The following is a 15,524-nucleotide window of genomic DNA, read 5'->3' as shown; positions in this document are numbered from 1 at the left end:
GTTCCTCTTTAGACAAGGAGACGGCTTGGCATTGCCCACAAGTGCTCCAGATAGTTACTCCTTATGAGGAGATCACAAAACAGTGGCTTCTGGCAGTTTTAGAGTACTGGGAGATGAGAAAATGACTGCCCAAACCAGAGTTTGGCATCTTTCCAAATGACACTGAATTCACATACTTCATTTTCAGATCCCTTTTGGAAATTGCTTGTTAACTGCTTTTTAAATTCAGAACTGTTATATATTGGGTGAGTCGCTTTTAATCTTTAATGAAAGAAGTTTTGAATACACACTAAAAGGCTGATTGTTTAAACAGATTGTTAAAGCTTTGAAGAGTTTTCTGAGACCGGACAAAGAAAAAAATGAAATCAATTTCTAGGACATTAGTCGAAAGGACTAATTAAGATTATTAAAAATAAAAGAATGTAAAGTTGGTTTATTTGATCAAGGTTAAAATAGATCTGTTGGTATCTCTGGTAACCCTTAACCGACTTTTGCTGACTAGGTCTGAATCAACATCATTTGTTGTAATTTTCATTTTTTCCTTTCTTTTTCTTAGTCTGTATTAGCTTTCGTCTTTTTAATTGTAATGCCTAACAAAATTGCTACTAAAAATGAAGATGTCAGACCAGTTTCTGGCAACATGTCAAGAAATCTTCTGCTTATCTTACGGTTACTAAACCCTGAAGCTCAACACTGCCTAACAGTATAATAGTTACTTATGAGCTGACAGACATGCCTAGGATTATTGTGTGAGACCTTTAATGAGTAATCATACAAATCATAAATATGTCTACGGGATGGGTATCAAAAAATCAAGATGGTGGATGTAAATCATGTAATTGAAGCCCTGCCCCTTTTATGTACATTGCACTGCTGTAATAGGCACCATCTTGACTTTGGGATACTTTCCTCTCTCTTCCTTTGTAAATCTGCAAACTTGCTTCCCTTTTTCTAGATGTTCTGCAATTCTAAGATACTCTGGTGTTGATCAGAAAGAAATTGTGTAAGTTGTATCATTAGTAAGATTGTATCATATTCAGAAATTGATCAGTGCCCTAGGAGTTTCAAATGAGCCAGTCAATTTACTTTCAGTGGTTTATTGTGGGCTGTTTCTGAGTATCATCTGGAGGCAAACATGTAGAGCATTTAAAATAAGGAATAGGTTTATATGCAAGTATCTTCATCCAAGATGGAATATAAGCCTTCAATGGGGCTTTAAAAGAAATGGTACTGTACTTATTAGCCCCCCGTTGAGTTGTTGGTAATTAGCAAGGATATGTGTAAATAAAAATTCTAGCAAAGCTTTATGCATGCTTCAGATGTGACTGTGCTCTTAACCCATTGTGTCTAAAAATGCCTTTTTCTCTTCTCCAGGATCTTGCCTTAGATGGTTTGGTCAATATAGTTGGTGGTTGCTGTGGTACCACTCCAGCACATATCCGGTAATTTCATGTATATAATATTAGCATCATCATCTCTGAGGATAATGCCATGGATGATGGTTCAGTTTAGGATCTCTAATATCAATAGACACATTTTAGCTTGTGGAAAAATGACGAGCACACAGTTTTGTAGTTGTTACATTACAAAGATATTTGCATATCCCTGGTGAACTGTTTATGTGAGTGGCAGCTTAGTTTTCCCTTTTCCTCTCTGAAAATGACTTGAAGAAGGCCTTGCTGGTTGCTATGGCCAAAACCCATGTGAAGTTGTGCATGTCTGCAAGTTGTATTCTTGAGACATTTAACAGAAGAACCTGCTGGTGGTTGGTTGGTGGAACTGATACATTTCTTTGGCTAGGGTGTTTGATATTGACTTGTACCTCAAGATTGGACACCCATGTTGTTTAGAAATTATCATTAGCAATTTCTATAAGCCATTACTTATATGAGTTGTAGACGAAAATGCATAGAGGTATCAGTTTATCAGTCCTTGGTGTTTATATAACTAATGTTGACTTATGTGGTAGAATGAGGCATTGAAGTTTCTTCATGCCTTCTGGAGGACTTTGGGGGGATTTAGCGAGTGAGCATATTTGGAAATCTTAGAAGATGTTTTAGGGCTTTTCTTAGCTGTACACAAAATGACGACTATGGTGGATATAGCAAGACTCAAAACACCCAGTTACTAGAGAGCAATTTTGTGAATGTTGTCTGCCATTATCTTTATCTGTCTTGTAGATAGGTAAACCTTCAAACAAGAACTGAATTGAAGCTATTAGGATGCATAGTACATTCCATATTTTAAATGTATTGTTTTGAAAAAGCTATATTTAAAATACAGTCTTGACATTATTGTGGAAATATTTTTCTTTTGATTGCGAAACATTCCAAAATGACTGAAATAGCGTGTTCCAAATGTTAAACAATTCTTTTGAGTTCCAAGTTGGGCATTTTTATTTCAATTTATTTTGAAAGTGTTTTGTATGCCACTAGTCATCCCTCCAGTTCTGATTATGTCTGAAGGGATTTATGGAACAGAAGCATTCTTTTAAATGAAAATAATTCAGTAGACCAGTGGTTCTTATGATTTTTAAAACATAAAATATCTTTAGATCTAATCAGTTTTGTGACTGCTAAGAAAAACATTGCGGTGTATTTTCAATCCCATGAATGTTATGTTGCCTTCCTGTGATCTCTGGTCAAATCTAAGAAATAATGTACACTAGTCAGGTGAAAAAGAAACTTTAGGCTGTGATGATGAGTCTCAATAGCAACAAACTTCAAAAAAGTTTAACTCATTAGCTTAAGCTAGATATTTTTTACAGATTTCAAAGAAGCTGTGTGTCAATTGTGGAATCTGATGGTTTCTCAATGCATAAAAGCACTGCTGATTAAGTTAATTAAATATTTGTTTAACTACCTATTTTAGTGAATCTTTTCTGTAAACCTAGTATAAAATTAATTGGAGATCTGCTCTTTTTCATTTGTAATAGCAAGAGCTTAGTCATCTTCTCCTTGCAATAAAATGTGATGGAGCTGAATTTTAAAAGCCTTGTGACAGAATAGAAATATCACATTAAATATAGATAACCATCTGGGATAGAGAAGAAAAATGGATGGTTTGCAACTAAGAATAATTATGCTTTTATATATTCTGAGTTTCTGAATGTGTAGACTTCCCAGTGAATAGGTAATCCGATATAAAGAATTTGAGATCTATTTATTTCAACAAATCTTTTGGTGCCTCCATCTTGACAGAAATTGAACTAATGGCATCTCTGGAAAAATGTATTAATATGTTCAATGCAATTTCAGTACGAACAAAAGTGTAAAGACTTCAACTTTCTTTTTTAAAGGAGCAGATCAATGAGGACTGAAATGAGTGTCATTTGGGAAGGGAAAGCAGAAGAATACATTTATTTATTTGTTTGTTTCAAAGATTTTTAAGGCTGGCCCTCCCATGATTTGTGGCCTGGGTAGAATACAAAAAGAAAAATGGAAAGAAAATAAGCATAATGCAAAAACAAATTACAAAATCAGAAACCTGACTTTGGACCAGTCATTCTCTCCAGCCCAATTCACCTCACAGGGTTGTTGTGGGGAAAATAGGAATTGGAAGGAGTATTATGTATGTTCATCCCTTTAATTACTTATAAAATAGTAAGGGTGAAATAAAAAATTCTAATAAATAAGCAACACTTAATTGATGAAAATACCATACATCAAAACAGATTCGTTTGCCATTCTGGATCAGTTCATGGAAGAAAAACCAGGTATTTTGGTTCTGCAAAAGAATAATGGAAATGGGGCTATTCCAACTTTGGTGCGGGAGAATTCCAAATTGCTACTAGTGCCACCATATTCTGGACCATCCACAAGTTTAGATGGTCTTCCAAGTAGCCCATGTCCCATACATTATAGAAATCCAACTGAGATTTGACTTAAGATATGAATGATTGTGAAAAGGGTCACCCTGTCTAGAAATATATATAATTGACATATATCACAAAGTTGTGCAAAGATCCTTCCGAGAATAGCTATAGAGCCATGGTGGCACAGTGGTTAGAATGCAGCATTGCATTCTCTGCCCACAGCCTGAAGTTTGATCCCGACAGGGCTCAAGGTTGATTCAGCCATCCATCCTTCCAAGATTGGTAATAGGACCCAGATTGTTTGGGGGGAGGGGGGGTGCTGACATTGTAAACCACTCAGAGAGTGCTGTAAAGCACTGTGGAGTGGTATAGAAGTCTAAGTGCTATTGCTATAGCTGCCCCTAGATTACTGTATTGAAACCATAAGTCCAGGAGGACTTCCAAGTTACAAACCAGCTCCGTTACCATAGCCCTGAGGCTATGTATATGAAATATACATGCATACATATAGATACAGATATACATATACAAGTGCACATGTGTGTGCACACACATACACACACACACACAGTCTAGTATATGACACTTCATGTGTGCCAGGCCCACAATGATGTGGCCAGGCCTATGGTGGTTATGAACTCCCATGTTGCTTCCAATTTCGTACCTAAGAAAAACAGATTGAAGACTCACAAGAACATAATCCTGGGAAATTCCACTGCCAGCCCACCCACAACATCCAGCAGCTCAAATAGGGAAGTAGCTACCTAGTAGAGTGGTACAGTAACAACTGTTCCATCCAGTGGTGGTATTCTACTAGTTCGGCCTGGTTCAAGTGAGACAGTAGTAAAAAAAAACAGCTACCGGTTTGGATAAACTGGTATTTCTTTTCTTTTTCCTCCCGACAATCAGCTGTTCTGACAATCAGCTGTTCCGGGATTCAGGCCAGGAGGCAAAAAAAGAAAAAAGAAACAAAAACAAAAACAGAAGGGGTGGGGGGGAGTGCTGCAAAAAAAGCCACGCCCACCTAGCCATGCCCATAGAACCGGTGGTAAAAATATTTGCATCCCATCCCTGGTTCCATCTCATCCCTGAGGCCCAATCTCATGAACAGGATCTCATGTCTGGTTTTCTGCAGAGCAATATCCCTGAAAGCTATAATAATTTATCGGTTGACCAAGGCCATTCACTCACCCCTGCTATGGGATTACAGGTGATGTCACACCCCAAACCCAGGTTGGACTCATTTCTCATGACCCTAACAGATTATAGTTTACTGCAGAAAGAGTGGACTGACCAGAACTGTAACCTTCTGCATTCCTTTAAATTAGAAAAAGAGATGCAAGTACGTTGCAACAGTTTGTTGACAATTCTGTATGCCTTTTTTTAATGATGAACTAACAAAATTTTAAATGAAAAAAAATACTCCAAATATAGTTGGTTACTAAGGGACCACATTTGTTTCTTTTATACCTGAATATAAATAAGTTTTCAGTATTTTGGAGTCCAAGGTAACACAATAGGAGGAACATGAGCCCATTGCTTCAGCTATCTTTGTCCCTCTATGCAGAATGAATCCCCTTCCAAAAGTGGGATCTGGTACAGGTTGATGTTCAATTGAACATTGATGTTCAAATAATTTAATTTCATTAAATCAGTGTATCAAGTGATCTGTTTTCCCAGGAGTAACCTCCTGAGGAATCTCCTTTTCCTCATCTTTTCAACGGTTCTAGGTGGATTCAGATGGGGGAGAGGAATGAGGATACTTCCCCTTCCATGATTGGATGCTGTATATATGATTGTAATCTATTACAGTTCATATGATTAACACTATGAAGTTCAGAAGGGAGAACTGGAAAAGAATATTAAACACAGATAAATGCCGATTTGCTTCTAGTGTTTTGTGGAAGAATTTCATTCCTTTTTGCCAAGCCTCTGGGCTCTTAACATATTGTTTTGTAATGCAGGAAGATAGCTGAAGAAGTAAAGGCATGCAAACCTCGTATTCCCCCTGCCTCTGTCTCTGAAGGCTACATGCTGCTGTCAGGTGAGATAATAACATATCCAGAATTCCTTAACTATGTTTTCTTAATTATATCTTAGGATTCTTTGTGACTGTTCTACTTTTTCCTCAAGATACTTACAAGCCATTGGAAACCCTCGTATAATACTTGTGTTAGGTTAAGCTATTAGGTGAAGAGGTTTTTTATTTTACAGCCTTTCAATCTACTTCGGAAAGCTCTTAGGGGGAATCTTCATTTTGCTGTACTTATTGGACACAAGGATGACAGAGCTTAGATGGCTGACCTAGTTTATAATAGCATTACAGGATGGCTGCTGGTGGAGAAGGGGAAAAACCAGCTCCCTGTGAGTCAGCCACAGCATCAGACAATGAGTGCCTGCAGACTTTAGTGCTTGCTAAGCATAAAGACTCCTGTGAAGAAATGGGGCCCGGAGGACACAAAGAGAAGCTTACAGAGAAATCACTTCTGGAATAGTCTTTATCAAGCCTCTATGAACAAACACCTCGACCTTCTGGGCTGCCTGGCCAGGACTTAGTTCATTGCCTAGGTAGAGAAAAGAGTTGGTTCTTCATGCAGCAAAGTCTTCCTCAGAGGAAAGGAAGGGGCCAGAGACTACAGATATTCTTCAATTTACAACCATTTGTTTAGTGACCAGAGTTACAGAGGACTGAAAAAGTGACTTTTGACCGTTTTTCACATTTAAGCCATTGCAGTATTCCTGTGGTAATATGATCAAAATTCAGATGCTTGGCAACTGGCTTCTACGATATTTATGATGGTTGCAGGGTCCCGGGGTCATGTGATCACATTTTACTACCTTCTGATAAGCAATGTCAATGGGGAAGACAGATTTACCTAACCATGTTACTAACTTAATGACTGTAGTGATCACTTAATGACTGTAGCAAGAAAGGTCGTAAAATGGGACAAAGCTCACTTTAAAAACTGTCTTGCTTAGCAACAGAAATGTTGAGTGTAAGTCAACCATCTGTACTGAATTGAGGAGTTGCTAATATGCTGACAGCTGAGGCTGGTAGGGATGCACGTGTGTGTACAAGAGAACAAGCCTCAAACTACTTCAGTCACATCCATTTGCTTCCTTGTTTAGATTCTTTACTTTGAGAGCTATTTTAATTTTTTTTTGTTTGGACTGCAAAATCTGTCTTTGTTGGCAACTCCTGGCCCTGAATGCTCAAGGGGCAGGGAAGAATAAAGAATAAATTCACCAGGTTTTCTATCAGTTGGTCTATTCTTTGCTTTCTGTTAGTCACAGAACCTCCTCACCTCTCTGTCCACAAGGGTTTCTACCACTCTGCTAAATTGCTAAGGCTCTTGCCCACCTCTGGTTGCATCTCCTTCAGTGGACACATATCCTTGCCTTTTGCATGACTGAATGCCTGATAATAAGATTCCCATAAATAATGTGGCCTGTGTTTTTGGTGGATAGAACTGATGCTATTACAAAACTTGTATAATTGTTATGACTGAGGTAATACATGACGATATCTTTTTGGCCACTTGATCACGTGCCTTATATTGAATCAGACATTGATCTCTTGATTCCAGTGTTGCTTATGCAAACTGGAAGAAGTGTGTTCTATCATGACTCCAAAAAAAAAAAAAGGCTTATTTCTGCACTCTGGGATTTGGGATCCTTGTTAGACAGAACTACTAAGGGCTGTACTTAAAATCTTCTACAGTCAAAAGAAGTGTTCCAACATTGATCAAATGCTTAGGACTGATCATTTTTATCAGTTTCCAATTTTTCATGTGCTCATAGTGATGGCTGTTGACATCTTAATTTTCCTTGGTTTCCTTTTCAAGTGTTGAGCATGACCTATATGAAGTTTTCTCTTTTAGAGTCAATGGAAAATGCCATATTGGCTTAAATTCTACTTGATGCTACTTTTGAACTGTTTCTCAGTTTTTCTGTGTTCTCAGGATCTGTGGGGGAAAGCATAATTAAATTTATGGTAGAGGACAAAGATTGAATTTATTCACAAAATATCCTTGCTAACTTTAAGTCTGAAATAGTGTCCCTCTAAATTATACTGAGCTCATTGGTAGAAGGGTACAGTACTAATAATTGTAGCTCTGGTATTGCAGTATTATGTGTGTGGGCACACACAAATAAACACACACTCAGCCCTTCTCCTGTTCCTCTTTTGATGTGATATTTATTTGCAGTTGCTTGTTTCCTCATCTCATTTGAGATTCCTGCATTGAGCATTTTTCTATAGTTTTCAAACATCAATTGTGAAGAAGACAAGTTTTCTGCTGCAGTCCATTTTTCTCTAGTGACAGAGAGGTGTCTGCCAGGTATTTTCTGCCACTGGGCCTGATCTGTGCTGCTGTTCTTGAGTTTTGATCAGCTCCTGGCCTAACGAAGATTCTCTATTTCAATATACGTGATTGGGATGAATTTATATCTTAGACTGCCCAATAAAAATGTATATAATGTAAAAATAATTATTTCCCATGTGCTTGTGTAAAGAGCCGGTTTGGTGTAATAGTTAAGGCACCAGTAAAAACCAGGAAACTGATTTCTAGTCTTGCCAAGGCAAATTGAATCACCTTGGGCCAGTCATACACTCTGAGCCATAGGAAGGACACATTGGCAAATCACTTCTGAAAAACCTTACAAAGGAAACTGCAGGAACCAGGCTAAATAAAGCATTTTTTCTTTTATGTATACTGAGAGCATTTGCACCAAGACAAATTCCTTGTGTGTCCAATCACACTCGGCCAATAAAGAATTCTATTTTATAAAGAATTCTATTGCATGCCAAAACAACCAGACAAAAAGCTAGTTTTTACCCTGTGCCATCACTCTACTGAACACTTAATTCCCACAGCACTGTCTCATTTCTCATTTTTCCTACTATCTTCTCCTATTGGTTTCTTATGATTTATCAATTGTTGTTTCTAACTTTTGATTAATGATTGCAACTATGATAATGACCTATTACTTATATGTGCACTGTGAGCTTATGCACCGAAAACAAATTCCTTCTTTGTCTGATCACACTTGGCCAATAAGGAATCCTATCCTACCCTGCCCTACCCTGCCCTAAAGAGTCAATACTGACACAAAGGCACCCAAACAATAACAACCTTCTTGAACCTACTTGTGTAATGATGAGTCTGAAGGGATAACATCTCATTCTTTTTTGTCATTTCCTTGTTCATTCATCCATTTGTTGTAAATCTGCTATAGAAACAATGTGCTGCAAAAATATTCCATCTAAAGCAGGTATGTTTTTATGCAGTTGCTGTTTATTTGAATTCTGTTCTATTTCTTTGCTGTATCATCACATTATATTGTTGCAAGGAGAGTTAAAGATCTTTTCCACTAGCCAGACTACATAGATCAGTAAGAAAGTTCTGTTAAACACACATATTTAAATAAGGGCATCATTTCATAAAATTAAAGGTTCCATGTAGATTAAGCAAATGGTATATTCTGGTTTTTCAGAGTATTCTTTTTCCCCTAAATAAAATTTATTTTCCAGGTCTGGAACCCTTCAGGATTGGAAAATACACCAACTTTGTCAACATTGGTGAACGTTGCAATGTTGCAGGGTCAAGAAGATTTGCCAAACTTATAATGGCAGGCAAATATGAAGTAGGTACAACTTTTTTTAAGCTTCAGGACTTGCATTAAAATTTAGTATAAGTATATTATTTAAGGATTTGAATGCATAGTTTCTACTTGGTACATTATATAAACATAGGTTTTTTTTGCTTTTTGTTTATAGTACAATGTGAAGCACAATCTTGAGCATTTATTTTGTAAAAGCGAGAGGTTCAAGCAGTTCTGAATAATGTGATGATGGCAGTCTCTAAAATATTTTACAAAATAAATGTAAATAAATAAACTCTGACACATTGTACAGAATAAAAAAGTAGGAACAGTGTTATGGGAAGACAGATATAATAAAAGCAGCTTGCTAAAAAATGCAGAAACAAATGCCATCAGTGTAAATACAAGAGAAAAAAAACAGCATTAGATGCATTTCTGTTAGAGCTGATGTCTTTTTTCCTTTAACATAGGAAGCCTTGAGTGTAGCCAAGGCCCAAGTTGAGATGGGAGCTCAGATCCTGGATATCAACATGGATGATGGAATGTTAGATGGTCCAAATGCTATGGCAAGATTCTGCAACTATATTTCTTCAGAGCCTGACATTGCCAAGGTTATATATTTAACTGCATAGTTTCTAGAGTCTGGTGTTTTCTACATGGCTTTGAACTACACAATATCTCAATACCTTAGCAGGTTGCCTGACTGAAAAAAATGGTAACAGGAAATGAAAAATCAGAAGAAATGCACCAGAAAGATTATTATATTTTTCTGATATTTAGACATCACACTTCTGACCTGGACTGGACTGCTATTGTGTTGGAAGCTTACATAAGTGTCAAGTATTTGGGCTACTAATTTATTGTCTCTTTGCCTGTCTAGATAGTTATGGTATGGTTAAAGCCTTTGTGGTGTCCTTCTTAAATAGTGTTGAGTTTTCATTTCAGAGGAAAATGTTGGCCTGATTCTTTTGCTCCCATAAGAATGTCCCTGGCTCTTGAAATCAATTCTTGATTGGATTTCCAAATCCATAAATAATACTAAATATCACAGATATCAGATGAGTAGTGTGTATATGTTGGCTACCTTCACAGCAGACATTATTTGGCAACCAGTCTGCATGCATTTGAATAGCAGTGCCTGACTTCATGTAAGACAGTTTTAATATTCAGAAGTATTTTGATTTAATGAAGAAGCATTTGGTTGAATCATGTACAGCCAAATGCTATAAAAGGAGTGAGAAGATCAATTCTGACATTTCATGAAATTTGGTCTCTGCAAATTTTAAGAGTACCAACTTCAGCTTTCAGATTACCCCAAACGACAAAAATTGGCTGCCTTATTATTCAGACAGCCTTGCGTCCTAGTGTTCTCACTGTCACTTTTGAGAGCACAGATTGTGAGGAGGAGCCAGAAGGGAAACTATCACCCAAAAGGGTTTTTCTTTTGATCTTCAGTCTGAAGTGAGATCACTAAGCCTTTGAAACTTGGCAGGAAACCCCTCTGCTTAGAATGTTTTGTTCAGCTTTAATTTTTGTACATCAATCTGAATGTCAGCCTTGGGCAAATATTGCTGTCAGGTCATAGAATCTTTTCCAAAGGATGTCATAATATGAAGAAAGCTCTTGAAATTAGTCTAGCCTTTGTGGTAAATGTAATTGCAAAGACAATTTGCTTTTTTTTTTTTAAACTTGCAAGACCTTTTCTCTCAGCCTTAGATATACATCTGCACAATTCAGATGTAGCTATTTATTGGCTTTGAAGATCATTATTTTTTTTAATGTTGGTCCTTTTTTATCCTCAGGTGCCCCTTTGCATTGATTCCTCAAACTTCTCTGTAATAGAAGCTGGGTTGAAGTGTTCACAAGGCAAATGCATAGTCAACAGCATCAGTCTGAAGGAAGGCGAAGAGGATTTCCTAAGAAAAGCAAGAACAATTAGGAGATATGGAGCAGCAGTGGTGATTATGGCCTTTGATGAAGTGGGGCAGGTTGGTGACACTTTCCTCACCCGCTAGAAACTGCTCAAAAGTTGCTCATAAGAACTTTTGTCCTATCTGTGTTCTGGTAAAAGGAATAGGAGATAATCTAAACGAAGTACAGGTAGTCCTTGACTTATGACCATTTCCTTAATGATGGTTCAAAGCTATGATAGCCTTGGAAAAAAGGACTTTACAAGCCATACTCACATTTATGACTGTTCCCCTCCCCCCGCAAAGGTCATGTGACTGCAATTTGTGCATTTGGCAACTGGCTGCAGTACCCTGCAATCATGTGATTACGATTTGCAACAGTTTTGTCAGTTTGTGGCAAATAATTCCATTGAGAAAGCCGGATTTCCTTAATGACCAGATGATTTACTTAACTGTGTTATTTACTTAATAACCACTATAAAATTGATTATAAACTTGGGTCTGGTCACGTGGTGACTTGACTTACGACTACAGTGACTTGCGATTGACATTCTGGTCCCGATTGTGGTCATAAGTTGAGGACTACCTGTAGGACAATATATGAGTTTGGGCAGTTAAACTGCAATGCTGAAATGTTCACTGAACTATCATCACAAGTAAAATAAAACATGAACTTACAAAGCATCATCACAAAGAATCATCCAAAGAATATAGAGCATAGAGTATATGTATAATAGTGTTGGAAAGGACCTTGGAGGTCTTCTAGTCTGACCCCCTGCTCAAGCAGGAGATTCTATACCATTTCAGATAGATGGTTGTCCAGGCTCTCTTTGAAAGCCTCCAGTGATGGAGCACCCACAACTTCTGAAGACAAACTCTTGCACTCTCACTGCTAGGAAATTTCTACTTAGTTCTAAGTTGCTTCTCCTTGGTTAGTTCCCATCTATTGTTTCTCATCACAAAGCATTATTTATTTATTACTCTTATACTCTTATCTTGATTTAAGTGGCTCTGATTTGTGAATATGGCATTTCCAGCCATTTCCCTATGTGGTCATGATATGTTTACTTATATGCATTCCTTCAGCAAACAGCTTTCTTTTTAGCAAAAAAGCAGAGTATAAATCATACTAATCATATGCAACACTACGTGTGTAGAGGGTTTTCCAGTGATATCTTCAATTAACTGTTAATAGCATATCTGTCTCCTAGCTTAATGTCTCTACTGTTAACATTGGATAGGAAGTTTCTTACTAAAATTAATATATGGTGAAATACTTCAGGTCTAGCCTGCTTCAAGGTTAGCAAACTGGAATTTCAAGTCTCAGAGGCATCTTTTTTTTCTGAATTCCAATTGGTTGTGGACTGTGTTGTGTGCAAGATCACAGAGAGCTGTTCATACCAATTTTATTTTTTTATTTTTTTATTTATTTTGTCAAGCGATTATAAGATTACAGGTATAAGGATAGACATAGTTATGAATACATGAATAGGACAGGGATGGTAGGCACATTGGTGCGCTTATGCATGCCCCCTATAGACCTCTTAGGAAAGGGGTGAGGTCAATAGTAGATAGTCTAAGGTTAAAGTTTTTGGGGTTTGGGGAAGAACACAGAGTCAGGTAGAGTATTCCAGACATTGATCACTCTGTTGCTGAAGTCGTATTTCCTGCAATCAAGTTTGGTGCGGTTAACCTTGAGTTTGTATCTATTGTTTGCTCTTGTATTGTTATGGTTGAAGCTGAAGTATTCATTGACAGGTAGGACATTGCAATATATAATTTTATATACTATATTTAGATCAGACCGAAGGTGGCATAGTTCTAGGTTTTCTAGGTCTAGAATTTCAAGTCTGGTGACATAAGGAATTCTGCAACGGGTAGAGGAGTGGAGAACTCTTGAATCAGATACGTAATGCGGGTTCCAGACTGATGAGCTATATTGAAGTATTGGTCTAGCAAATGTTTTGTATGCCCTAGTTAGTAGTGTGATATTACCAGAGAAAAAGCAATGTAGGATTAGGTTAACAATTCTTAGTGCCTTTTTGGCTATGTAGTTATAGTGGGCTCTAGCATTTAGGTCATTAGAGATGAGTATTCCAAGAGTCCTTTACAGAGCTTGGATCATCAACAAGGTCTTGACTATTCAGCCTGTATTTTATTTTCTGATTTTTTTTTTGCCAATATGTAAGACAGAGCATTTATTTGTTGAGTTTTGAAGTTGCTATCTGTTTGACCATTTTGATATATAGTCGAAGTCTTTTTGAAGGGTAGCAGTATTGTCTGTGGTGTTGAATAGCTTTACATCATCAGCGAAGAGAACGCAGTTGCTCTTAATATGATCAGAGAGGTCATTTATGTAGAGTATGAAGAGAGTTGGTCCTACAACACTGCCTTGGGGGACACCATTGTTGACAGGTACAGAATTTGATAGGACGTTCCCAATTTTGACCATTTGTTGTCTGTTTGACAGGAATGCTTCTATCCAGTTATGCAGTTGTCCAGAGATACCATAAGATTTTAGTTTTTATTCTGTTTTTCCTCTAAGGCTTGAGATAAACATTAACATGAAATGTGCTGTACTTTAGTTTGTTTTTATAATTTTATAAAAAGTTTTTAAAAAGAAGATAAAAAACAAATGCAAATTAATAAAAAGTAAAGAAGAAAAAAGAAAAAGCTAAAAGTGCAGCAAAGGAAAAAAAAGTAAAAGAAAAATAGAAAAGAAAGAAAAAGTTACAAAGAAGTGGCATCTGATTTTCTTTACAGAATTTATAAGTAAAATTATACATTTGTCTCTGTAGTTACAACTTGACTCTTTTCTTTCTGTAATCTGTTTTGTTCATCAAATCCATAAGTCAGATGTTCATTTTTTCCTGCAAAAGGTATTTCCAGTCAGCAATAAACATAAATGTCTTTCCTATGATCAGACAAGTAAATTTGGCCATCTCAGCAAGTTCCATCATTCTCATCAACCAGCTGTGCCGTGCTTTTAATCCAAAGCTGAAAAAATGTTTCAGAATAAGGGTTGATGCACATACTTCACCTGCTGGTGATCCTTAAAGGAGCTGCATCTTTCCTGGGGTTCAGAAAAAAAATATGTATATTTCAGTTAAGGAGGCACTGACAATGCTTCAACATGCATTCCAAAACACATTGTTGCATCCCTCCTTCACTTAAACTCTTTTGTGCAAGCCACTTCTTTAGTGAAGTGTCGACAAATGTGCCTGTGTTCACACCTGCATCTTTTTGGTTCTGGATCTGAAACTCAGTGCATTCTTCTACTTCAATTCTTCAATTAATTTCATAGGATCTAGATGATCCAGCTTTTCTGATACTGAACTTCGGCTGCTTTGGTTATGTTTTATGTTGCATGTATTAAAACAGACCTCAGTTCTTTGTAGTTAATTTGCTTAAAAGTTTTTTATTGGTCCTGCTTGTTAGCTAACACTGAAAAGGGGAAATTCAGTTGAGAGTGAGAGTGATTGGCTTGTACTGGAGCAGCAAACTTGGGTTTAGATCGGATTGATATGAGAATGTTATAAATTCTGCAGTATTCTGCAGTCTCATGATTCACAAGTGTTTCTTAATAAACAAATGAATAGAACTATTACTAAGAGCTGCTAACTTTGAATCCTAAATCGAAGAGCTTTGCTGAAACATAGGTTTATTGTAACAGACTAAGAAAAACCACATTAGAAACCTAGATACACAGAAACATGATACCACAGAAAAAAACTAACTACTGTTCTTTCATATTTTTGATTTTTCTTTTCAGGCCACAGAAACAAAAGACAAAATTTCAATCTGCACCAGAGCCTATGACCTTCTTGTGAACAAAATTGGCTTTAATCCATGTGATATAATTTTTGATCCCAACATTTTGACTATAGGTACTGGAATGGAGGAACATAATTTGTATGCAGTTAACTATATCAATGCAACTAAGACAATAAAAGTGAGTCTAGGAAGTTAGGGAGTGGGATTTGGGTTCTTTTTTTAAAAAAAAAAATATTTATTTTATTCTAAGCATTTGTCTACAGGCCTTTATAAGTAGTTGGGTGAGGTAAAAGCAGTGGCTTAAATGGAACTGTACAACCTTTTTATGCTGTACAATTTCATCAACTTTACTTCCAGTAGCAGCTTTATTATAAATTATATAGTTGTTTAAAAATAACTTGGGCCATTAACTGAATTGTATA

General features: G+C 36.8%; 1 protein-coding gene across 1 annotated transcript in view; it reads left to right on the top strand.

Annotated features, from left to right (window-relative positions):
• The window catches only part of MTR (5-methyltetrahydrofolate-homocysteine methyltransferase), a 73,277-nt gene that overhangs the window by 24,018 nt on the left and 33,735 nt on the right, over window positions 1–15,524 (top strand). Inside the window, exons 11-16 of the mRNA XM_026705227.2 lie at window positions 1,375–1,442; window positions 5,779–5,858; window positions 9,348–9,460; window positions 9,889–10,029; window positions 11,221–11,406; window positions 15,101–15,280. Coding sequence (XP_026561012.2) covers window positions 1,375–1,442; window positions 5,779–5,858; window positions 9,348–9,460; window positions 9,889–10,029; window positions 11,221–11,406; window positions 15,101–15,280 — 768 coding nt within the window. The remainder of the gene's footprint in view (window positions 1–1,374; window positions 1,443–5,778; window positions 5,859–9,347; window positions 9,461–9,888; window positions 10,030–11,220; window positions 11,407–15,100; window positions 15,281–15,524) is intronic.

The sequence above is a fragment of the Pseudonaja textilis genome, chromosome 1, assembly GCF_049901715.1.
Source record: "Pseudonaja textilis isolate UNSWEBS1 chromosome 1, rPseTex1.2, whole genome shotgun sequence".
NCBI lineage: Eukaryota > Metazoa > Chordata > Lepidosauria > Squamata > Elapidae > Pseudonaja > Pseudonaja textilis.
The sequence above is the reverse complement of the archived record's forward strand: the minus strand, read 5'-3'. Positions and strand labels throughout refer to the sequence as shown.